The 10833-nt window shown below is 48.9% G+C and overlaps 2 protein-coding genes and 1 long non-coding RNA gene across 11 annotated transcripts in view; 1 reads left to right on the top strand and 2 right to left on the bottom strand.

The window, feature by feature from the left end:
* The window catches only part of LOC309859774, a 296536-nt gene that overhangs the window by 125688 nt on the left and 160015 nt on the right, over nucleotides 1-10833 (bottom strand). The gene's annotated exons all lie outside the window — the stretch shown is intronic.
* The window catches only part of LOC309859769 (zinc finger protein 37 homolog), a 35305-nt gene continuing 24521 nt past the window's right edge, over nucleotides 50-10833 (bottom strand). The window contains exons 1-3 of one of the 7 annotated variants that reach the window (XR_014308886.1): nucleotides 1118-1189; nucleotides 870-996; nucleotides 50-678 (exon numbers count right to left, since the gene is read on the bottom strand). Coding sequence is in view for 2 of the 7 variants with exons in the window: in XM_082720884.1 (XP_082577010.1) it covers nucleotides 492-678 (187 nt within the window). In the remaining 5 variants the exon portion in view is untranslated. Of the gene's footprint in view, nucleotides 679-869; nucleotides 997-1117; nucleotides 1190-10833 lie in introns of those variants that run through there. The other 6 variants (XR_014308882.1, XR_014308883.1, XR_014308885.1 and 3 more) reach the window with 6 other exon arrangements.
* LOC309859771 (uncharacterized protein) lies at nucleotides 3612-9703 on the top strand (the record flags this gene model as incomplete). Of its 2 annotated transcripts, none has more annotated exons than XM_082720892.1 (4): nucleotides 3612-3758; nucleotides 5671-5805; nucleotides 7284-7354; nucleotides 9645-9703. In XM_082720892.1, the coding sequence occupies exons 1-4, from the start codon at nucleotides 3731-3733 to the stop codon at nucleotides 9660-9662; spliced, it is 252 nt and encodes an 83-aa protein (XP_082577018.1). In that variant the 5' UTR covers nucleotides 3612-3730. The 2 variants fall into 2 exon arrangements, with proteins under 2 accessions (XP_082577018.1, XP_082577017.1); XM_082720891.1 differs by lacking the exon at nucleotides 9645-9703 and adding an exon at nucleotides 7822-7950.

Below are 10833 nucleotides of genomic sequence, written 5' to 3'. Positions count from 1 at the left end.
AAACTTTAAATACTACCATAAGTTGATAATTTCCAAGTAAGTATCTCCAACCTGGGGTCTTCCCTATATCACCTCTGCTCATACAACCAAATGCTTATTCCCATGTAAACCTGTGCATTTTATAATCATTTCATTCAAGTTGATATCATCCAAATGCCTTCCTGAATGCCTTCCTTTTCTCAAGTATTACATTTCATTATTTCAATTTATAACTTCCTTGCTATTTTGTTGACATACTATGTATATAGTATGTGTATGTGTGTACGTATTATGTAAATTATGACATATTATGTGTATAGTATGTGTATGTGTGTTTATTTCTTTTCTTTCCCTATCAAAATGTAAGCTCCATGAGGTCAGGAACAAATTCAGTTTGATCATGTGTTTCAGCACCTAAAACTTGAGTGAGGCACAGCAGGTACTCAGTATTTGTTAAATGTGAAAACGAACATATAAGCAAGTACCTGAGAATAAAAACAATTCATACCATGTCACCTAGTGTCCATCTGTTTAATACATACTAACTCACCTGGGTAGCTCTGACTTGGGGACTCTTCCTCTAGCATCCATGGCTGCTCTCCTTGCTCCAACTTCAGGATCACTTCTGGTTTAGGGATGCAACACGCTGTAATTGGGAAATGACATGGGAATTCGGCGAGGCTCATGGGCTTCAGGGCCCTTGAAGAAGACAGAAGATGAAGCTTCAGGGGCCAATTACAACACTTCATTCTTTACAGTGATTCAACAATCCTTCTGCTTAATACTTGGAATCTCAAACTTAAATATCATTAAACTCAACAAAGCTTCTACAGGTGTCAAACCAAGAATGGAAGTGCGTACTAGGAGTCTACACGAGAAACAATCCTTACCCACTGAGACAAGGTGGCTATAGTTCTCCAGCATCACCTCCCGGTACAGGGTCCTCTGAGCAGGGTCCAGATGCTGCCACTCCTCCTGGGTAAAGCCCACAGTCACATCCGCAAATGATAAGGATCCCTGAAACAGCACATTTGTGTTCAAATTTAAGTAATCACAATGGGAAGACATGGAAAAGCTGTCGAAGAACTGTTACGGAGTTCACTATTCACAATCAGAAGATGTGTTCTGGCGTGCCTACCTTTGTACTTGGTTGGAGGAGAAAGCATGGCAGACATTCCTCACCAGTGTGATAAATTACCGGCATCCCATCCCATGTGCCTACATGCCATAAAGAACTCTGCTACCTTGAGAATCTGAAAACCAATAAAACCATATCACTGTTCTCAAGGAGCATATAATCTGACAGACACAAGCATGAAGCATCCAACTACCATGTAGCATGAAATCCTACTACAGTAAAACAGGTGCAAAGTAGAGTGAGATTACAGAAGGGAGAAAAGTTCTATTCCTGCTATTAGGGCAGGTTTCACTGATAACATAGTATCATTCATGAGCCTGGGCCAAGAGCATAACTATGCACACTTCTAAAATATGGAGTTAAGGGGCACCAGTTGGTTAAGTGTTTGCCTTTGGCTCCGGTCATGATTTCAGGGTCGTGGGGATCGAGCCCCATGTCAGGCTCCCTGCTCAGTGGGGAGTCTGCTTCTTCCTCTCCCCCTGTGTGTATGTGTTCTCTCTCTCTGTCAAAGGAATAAAAATCTTTTTAAAATGTAGTTAAAGGAGTCAGTGGAACACACAGGAAAGGACTGCTGGGACTATGTTCACATAAAGAGCTACAGTCGTCTTCAGGGAAAATGCTATTTAATAATTCTGAACATAACTCCTGTAGGACGGAGTGTCCAAAATGTTTGGTTACTGTTCCATGTAGAAAACCTTTTTCTTTCTTTCTTTTTTTTTTTTTTTTTAGGAAACCCTTTTTTATAAACAGTAAACTTACAATGTCAATTTATATATTAAATTCCATTATTGTTATTTTTCCTAAGTCACTTTTATTTTTTCAGATGAATATATTTGGCATGTAACATTGTATAACTCTGATAGGCTTATATACTGTAACGATTGCCAATGTAGCTGTATTTATCGTATTACATAATTACAGCACATTAGTGTGTATATCCATTTCACTGTATACCAGATTTCTTCATTCTTCTTTTTATGGATTACAATAAATCTAGGGAGATACCCAAGTATTTTCTTGCCATAACTGAACTGACTGTCTTATAAAGTTCATAGCTTTTATACCACCCATTTATAAAATGACCACTGTGGAAAATATAGCAAGAAGAAAGAGAGACATATCATTCCCAGGTTATCAAAACAAACAGCTAATCAATGTTCATGTCATACACTAAAAATTGATTACTAGGAAAAACAAGACTATTTTCCAGAAATGTATAAGGTATTATTGAGAAAACAAAAAACAAAGAATACCTAAGTAAATGAATATACTATATTCATGGCTTGGACAACTTAATATTACAAAAATATCTCATTTCTCCACAAATTGGCCTATAGATTCAAGACAATCAGAATTAAAATCTTAGCAGATATTTTTGTGGAAACTGATAACTTTACTCTCAGACTTACATAGAAACTTGAATGGCCAAGAATAACCAAAACTACCTTGGAAAACAGAATGGATAAACTCACACTAATTATACAGGCAGAATCTAAGATGATGACCTGCAATGGATCCAACAACGTGACATAAACTCCTCTTAAATGGAAGAGACTTAAGTCCCTGTGATTGTGATACATTCTACAACAAAACAGATTTTGCAAGTATGAATGAAATCCTTTAATCAGTTGACTTTGGTCTAAAGGGAAGAGTTACTTGGGTGGGCCTGACCTAATCATGTGAGTCTTTTATTAATTTATCTTAAATATTTTATTTATTTGAGAGAGAGAGAGAGAGAGAGAGAGAGAGAAAGAGAGCGCATGAGCACACAAGCAGGGTGAGGGGCAAGGAGCCCAACAGGGGACTTGATCTCAGGACCCCGGGATTCTGACCTGAGCCAAAGGCAGAAACTTAACCAACTGAGCCACCCAGGCGTCCCACATGTGAGTCTTTTAAGGAACGTAAGATATCAGAGACCCTTCTTCTGACCTCAAAGAAGAAACAAGCTACTGTGACTCCTACGGCTGTCCAGAAATAAATTCTGCCACATATGTACAGATGGGAACCCAACCAAGCCTTAGATAAGGAGTCCCAAGCAACACCTTGATTGCAGCATTAATGCCTAAGAAACTTAGTTAACCTACTCCTAACTCATTCTCATCTATACATATGAGCCATATGAGCAGGGAGCCTGATGCTAGGATTGATCCCGGACTCCAAGAGCAGGACCTGAGCCGATGGCCAATACTTAACCCACTGAGCCACCCAAGAACTCCTGGAGAGACTTTGTGAAACAATCTCGTATAAATAGGAGTTTTCCAGAGTAGCAGATAGGAAAATGAACATTTCAGTCTCCTAGGTGCCCTCAGGAGTATCCTTTTTTTAATGTCCAAAAATGCAGGTAGTTAATGTACAGCGCAGTATTGCATTCTGCAGTACAACTCAGGGACTCATCACTTCTCTCCACCACTCAGAGCTGACCACAACAAGTGCCTTAATTGCCCATCATCCATCGACACCCCTCCCACCCCTTTCCCTCCATGACACCCTCAGAGTTCTGTCATGAGCCATCGCCACGGTGACCTGATGACACGCATCCAACGTTCCATTTCAACTGTCACTCTGTGAGCCGAGCCCCTGGCGGTTGGGTGAACAGGACTAACAGTCCCCACGATGGGGAACCTTAACTGCTGTTGTATAGGTATGTGCCTATCGATTTTCTCAATTCTATTCTCTGGAGCTGGCTGCCTCCCTTTCACAGAGATAGGCTTCTTCTCTTTGGCTTTTCCCCTCTGATTCCCCCCCCCGGTTGGATGCCTGTGTTTGTTCGTTTGTCTGGGTGATTTCATTGGGATTTCGTGGGGAAGCTGCCTTCCTTAAAGCACTTCGATGTTCAGAAAACCGTACTCTTTTTGAATGCCCATTTCGGACACAGTCCTACAGGGACAACACACGGGTCACACGCCACACTGCTGTCCCTGCATCAGGAGAATCTTGGTGCGACCCAGGCACCACATTTGAGGGGAACGAATTGCCGGTCTCCTCTTCCCGATGGACATGACAAAATCGGAGAGGAAAGGTCAGAGGTCGAAATGCAGCTGTTCTTAGGAGAGACACTGGAGGATAGCGGGGTGGTCTCATGGGTTGATGTGCAGGGTTTCCCGGGCCGTCTGCTTGATGCCTGGGAGTGCATGAGAATGGGCTGTGCCACCGGGTGGGTGGACAGAACACACAGCAGCTGCACAGTGGACTGTCTGCTGCTCTCAAAGGTACTGCTGGGCTGGGTTCTCCAGGCCCGGCCTAGGGAGGGAGACAGGAGACTGTCTGCTAAACCTACAGTCTCCAGAGGGGATCAAGAGACCTGAGAGTAGATAGGGGATGCTGGCGAAGAATGAGAGAGTAGGGAGGGACTCACGCCAGCCAGGGTAGCCTCACTTCCATCCAGCCTCCTCAGAGCAGTCTGCACGGCAAGAGCGGGCCACTCAGCATCATCCGTCTCCTTCCTGAAACCAACCACTCCCAGCCCACATGGCCACCTACATGTCCATCTGTACCATCAACTGCTCCTCGGGACTGGCGAGCTCAAAGCAAGCAAGTTCTCGGCCAGGTCCTATGCGACTGTTGGGAGTTTGAATCAGCTTGGGAGCCAAGCAGAACCCCAGGAGCCTGGGCTTCAACTGGCCTTCAGGACGGCCTTGGGCGACTGGGCTGACCTTGCAGAGAGGTGAGGGAACGTGGCTCAAGCTACCCGTTCCTGGTCCTTCACTAGGGCCCCGCTGGGCAGAAACCACCACTTAGTTGATGTCAGGGCACCAAACACAGAAGTGAGTGAGCACTGAGGCTGGTCTCGTGGCCCTGGCTCTCCCCTACAGAAACCCTGGCACAGAGGGATTTGAGACTGTGAGGGCAGCTCTTGGTTCAGAGCTTCAGGACCTTTTAGCAGGGGCTGTGGGTTGGTATCAGGGGCTCAGGGATCTCCGGCCACAGGGAAACGATGACTTTCCTGTCCCAGATCCATCCTTCATTAGGGTGGCAACTCTGGACGGTCCCTTCGGCACCCTATATTTCAGGGCCCTCCACTATCCTCCACTGTGGCTTCACCCACAGCCAGCTGTCTAGCTGAGTCCCTAGGTGGTCCCTTCCCCAACACCTGCCGAATGGCTGGGAAGCATCCAGTCCTCCCCTAGGTCCCAGGCACTCCTTGGACTCAATCACTTGAGACACCGTGGTGGCACACTAACGTCTAGGCCCGAGGGCAGGGAAACAGGGCACAGAGGGTTCTGGGGAACACTCTCGGGTAGGTGTGGCTGCTCAGTGGATGTGACCGAGGCTATCACGCATGCTCATGGCACTCTGTAGCATGCTTTTCTGTCCTGTCTCTGCTCCATACAAGCCGTTGCCCACGGAACCTGTGGGTGTGGGAGGGGGCGGAATTCAGAGCACAGTACATGGTGACTCCTTCCTAAGTCCCACCTGGAGGGAGGAATGCCTGCTGGGCAGCTGGCGAGTAGGGGCAGGAGACAGATGAACTAGAAGGAAAGGACTTCCAATCCCCCTGTGGGCTCCTGATGACAAGGTGCCGACACTGTTCTCTATTTCTGTGTGTCTCCCAGAAATCTGTGGGGAGTGTCTCCTGGAGGATGTGGAGACGCCCCCACCCACGCCGCCCCCTCCACGACACCACCACAAGAAGAGAGTCCGGTTCTCCCTCCACAATGAGGTCTTCACCATTGAGGACCCCGAGGAAGGTACCTTGGGGATTGACTCATTACGGCGATTGGAGACGCATTCTGTCGTTCACTAGCACAGACATAACCGAAGCTTTTAAAACTGCTGAGACACATTGTCCTCTGATTTCACTGGTAGCCATTTCCCTCTATGCCGTCCATCCCTCCCCTTTTAAGTCCACAAGTCACGATGAGATCCTCATTCCAACTGGATCCAAGGGGCACAGGAAAAAAGTATCTACTAGCTGAAGGGATGGATCTTAGGTCTTTCTGGAACACACAGGTCCCTATAGGTCTCCCCAGGAAACATGGTTCTTAGATGTGTAGGAAGGAAGAGACTGTTTTTTGCCAGGAACGCAAAACAGAAAAATGGAACAGAATACGACAGGAGGTTTCACGATGTCCCCCCTTCACTTCCGCCCATTAGCCACATCTTACATGGGTGTGCTACGTATCTTCAAAGGAACAGAACAACCTCACCACATTTGGGGAACTCAAGTATCCAATACATTCCACGTGGTTACCGTTCTACAAATGGGGCCAATGCATTCGGTGACGTCTTCTCATTCTGGAAACACAGAAATCTGCGCACTAATGTCTCACACAGTTGGGTTCCCAATAGCCCCAGAGAGGCACTGCCCCCAAATCCATCACGGGAGGAAAGAACACATTCAGTGGCATCCATACACATCATAGAGTGCAATTCAGGCATAAGAAGAAACTAAGGTTTCCAATATTTTACGAAACAGATAGAACCTGGAAACTTAACACACATTTTAAAAGCAAGCACACAAGGAAAGAGGTACATTACACGATCCCAGGCTTTGAGGACACTCCAGTAGGGACATTCGTAGACCCAGAAAGTGGAAGGGATGGTGCAGGGAGGAAACGGGGTGGGACGGTCATGTCGTCACGGGTACAGAGGTGCCATGAGATAGGATGGCAACGTTTTCCCCGTAGATGGCAGTGCGGTCTACAAAGCATCACGGATGTCAGCAGTGTCACTGAACGGACACGTACGAACAAATACAACCCATCCCCAGTACTTAGATTCCATCACCGAAAAACCCACTACTCCAAGGCACGATAGAGGAACGATAGGGTCACACAGCAGAGGTGCAGGGGAGACAGCTGAACAGGCCCCATGACCAGCTGAAGAAGTGGCAAGCTGGCTTGGCTTCACAGTGGGCAGGAGGGCTCAGGGGACTGCGCCCTGAAACCCAGGGTGCCTTGAGTGTTTCCCAGACAGACGCTGAGAGTTCCCACTGATGACATCCCCTCCATTAGAAAGCCAAGGCCCCATTTCCCTTTTCCATCCTGCTCCCCTCCTCTGTGTTTCTGTGTCCACCACTGTTGGCCCACTGGCAAGTCAGGCCTTGCTTGGTCACCCTTCACGTCCATTCCCTCTGGCCCCGCATCCACATCCAGCAGACTTAACTCCCCAATTCATTCCTGAGTAGCGCAGCCAATGTCCTGACAGCTCCTCTCTGTTCTCCTAGACCCTGTGGAGGACCAGTCCAAGGACCTTCCTAGGAGCTGGACAAAGGTAGGTCCCCCAACTCTCCCTGAGGTAAGCTCGCCTCTCTGATTTCTCAGAGACAGAAATGGTGCTTCCTTGATTTCTTCCATCAGTGGAGTTTGATGAACATCTGGCACTTTACCTCCCAGGGGAAGGGGGCAGCAGTCTCCCCTCGTGGAGGAATGCTGGGTCTGACCTCTTACACACAGTGGACGCAAAAAGGGTGAGGACACAGGACAGCCTCAGTTACAAACTCCATGGGATCAAACACCTTCTTCAGCAGAAAAGGTTTCTCCTTGAAAGAGAACGTTCTGCCTGTTGATCAGAATGGACTTCGGAGATTGAATGATGCTCCAGCATCATTCAAATGGTCCTCTTGAACTCAGATGGGAGGACATGGACTCAACCACGGTACCTCATCCAATTAACTGCCTGAAGTCCTCCCCAAACCAAAGAGCTGGCCCAACAGAGGACAGGATGCTGGGATCCTCACTGTGTTTCCTTTTCCCCAATCGCAGGTAGACGCTGGGAGCAAGGACAGCTGTACGTATTTAAGACCATCGGGCTCTGGGAGGAAATCTAGAGTACAAAGAAGCCTGCCCCCTGATTCTGGGTTCCAACAAGGAACGGGGGTTGGGGGATACTGACCGAGACTGTCCGGTGAGGCAAGGTCACCACGTCAAATAGGGCCTGGAAGAACTCGTACATAGGGAAGGGGTGATCTGTGTGCACGTGGGATGAAGGCCCTGTGTGCGTGGGTGTGTGCGTGGGTGTGTGTGTGTGTGTGTCCCCATGCGTTATGCTTGTGAACATGATTGTGTGCCTTTACCAGGAGATCTTTCTCACACTTCCACCACAATCACAGTGTCCCTCTTCCAATACACACTCATCACCCTGGCACACTTTACATACTCCTTCCCCTACTCCCCACAGCTGTACCTGGAGGACATTTCCCTCTGATTTCCTGGGACGGGCATGGTGCGGAGATGAAGGGTCCAAACCCGTGACCTCCTACTTGGAAAGCCAAGATTGGAGCTCAGGTTCCAATCTGAAAGTTGCTCTGGCCTACCCACCTCTGTTAGTCCCTCAGCCAGGGCGTCATGATGTACCATGGGTGCTAGCTAGCAAAGGGCCATCAGCATCTGTGCACACAGCCAAATACCTAGATTCTATGATGGTCCCCGACAGGACCCAACATGACACAGTGGCTTCCATGGACACAGAAGCCAGGGCAAGCTTAGAAGCCCACCTTAAAGATTACAGGCTGGTCCCTGGAGTCAAGTGCACAGAGAAAAGCCACATCCTCATGCTCAAGCCCACATGGCTGGAAAGCGTGTGGACCCGTGGAGGACAGAACAGGGCAACATCGGTCATAGCCGGTCTCAGTGTGTACACACGACCGACCAATGGCAGAAAAGCATCACGGAGGGAACTGACTGTACTTGATAAGATTTCCCTAAGCCTCAGGAAGGTTCAAATTCTCTAAGCACACACTCAAACACCACTGGCCAATAGGAAATCAAGGTGAAGCTTGGGTGGAAGCTTTGGACCCACATCCCCGGAGCAAATCTCCTGCAAAGCAGGCCTACAGCCGATCAGCACACACTCCCAGACTCCTCTGTGTAAGCAACTTCCCACTGGTCAGAACACCTGGGAGGGTTCAGACAGCCACTGTCTTCAGGGGAAACACACACACACACACACACACACACACACACACACACACACATGGGACAGCTCAAGAACAGTGGAAGGAATCTATCACACTCATCGACGGTGCCGGCTGTTTATGGAAGCTACGATGTCCGTGCTCTCAAGTGTTGCACATGGCATTTTCTGAAGACAAAGGATGAGTGAAGCAAACTACTAGGCTCCTTTCCTGAGGGTTGAATGCAGCCTGGCAAGCAAGGCTGCTTTTTATGCTGTGCAAGATCTTACACAGACGTGATGCATATAGTCGCAGCAGGTGGGGATCTTGGGCCCAGAGCTGATGTCCAAAGCAGCAGCGTGGGACACCTTAGTGGCACGTCAGTCAGGAGAGGTTATGGGACTCGGTCTTCACACAGAAGCCAGGTTAGGCTTCCCATGTCCTGGACTGGCTATTTGGCTTTGATCGGGCTCACTTTAGCTAGAAAGACAAGAACCCTCTTCGCGTTTCCTCCCTGCTCCTCTCCCGTCCCTTCCCCTCTGCACCAGGACAAGGCCTGGCAGCAGTGCGGCCTGTTCCTCCTAGGAGCCCCCACACGTGCACACACCCCTCCTGTCCTCATCCATCCAAACTCCCCGCCTACTTCCTGAGCAGCCTCACCAGTGTCCTCATGGTGCCTCTGTATCCTCCTAGCTCTCCACGATGACCTGATGGAAGAGCTACTACCCACTTTGAGGGCCGAGGAGAAAACTCTGACTCTCCCTCAGGTAAACTCATTGTTCAAGATTTTGTTTATTTGAAAGACAGAAAGACAGAGAAGGGGAGAGAGAGACAGATAGACAGACAGAGAGTGCACGAGAGCGCAAGCAGGGGGAGTAGCAGAGGGAGAGGAATAAGCGGGCTCCCCTTTCGAGCAGGGTGCCCAATGTGGGCCTCCATCCCAGGATCCTAGGATCAGGTCCTGAGCTGAAGGCAGAAGCTTCAATGTCTGAGCCGCTCAGTCACCTCGCTAAAGTCATTTTGTGCTTCTGAGGGACAGCCAGTGTTTGATTTCTCTTTCCATGAAAGTGTCTGAGCATGGACATGCCAGAGGGAAGAGACCATGTCCTTGGTGCTGAGAGCCTGCCGTGAGTTTATACCATTAACGGACAGCAGATTGAGACAGGCACCACCATTGCTTAGGCAATGGATGGTCGTGAGCATTTCCCACCAGGTCGTTCTGTCTATGGGAAATGGCTTTGGAATGAGTTGCTGACGAAAATGGATGGGGGAATTTTGACATAACATGCTGGAGCCAAGGACAAGGGGGTCATTTTCGGGAGGTCATTTCCTCCTCCTCTGGATCATAGACTCAATGACCGCATCCCATCTAGCTTGCTTACGACACACACCAAGGGCACAGAGATGTGTGCACACGGTGTGCACAGGGTGCGGGGATCCTCACTGGGTTTCCCTTTCTCCAACTGCAGGAGGCGGCGACTGGATACACCCCATATGCTTATACCCCCATCATTCCCCTTAGGGGGACAGATCTAACTCAACAAGGTAGGGTTTTCTCTCCTCCTTTGGTCTGGAGAGCTTCCCCCCTTCTGAGTTCCTCCCGGGAACAGAGGCTGGGGCGGACTGAACAAATGGAGTGTCCTGCAGAAACCCAGGACCCTGTGCTACAGTCCCTGCAAACCAGTAGGTCATTCGGGCGGTGTGCTTGGTGCGTCGGAGGGTTGGGGCTCGCTTTCGCGTGGGTCGATGCGACGGGACCGGGCATGTGGGTGTGTGGACTGCGTGCGTTTCACCAGAAGACATCTCCCACTGAATGGACTTGAGGGCACGGGTCAAAGTTTCAAAGCCAAACCTCCTTCATTCCTGCTGCACACACCCCGCT

This window comes from Mustela nivalis (genome assembly GCF_964662115.1).
Source record: "Mustela nivalis genome assembly, chromosome: 2".
NCBI lineage: Eukaryota > Metazoa > Chordata > Mammalia > Carnivora > Mustelidae > Mustela > Mustela nivalis.
This window is presented reverse-complemented; position numbering and strand designations above follow the sequence as displayed.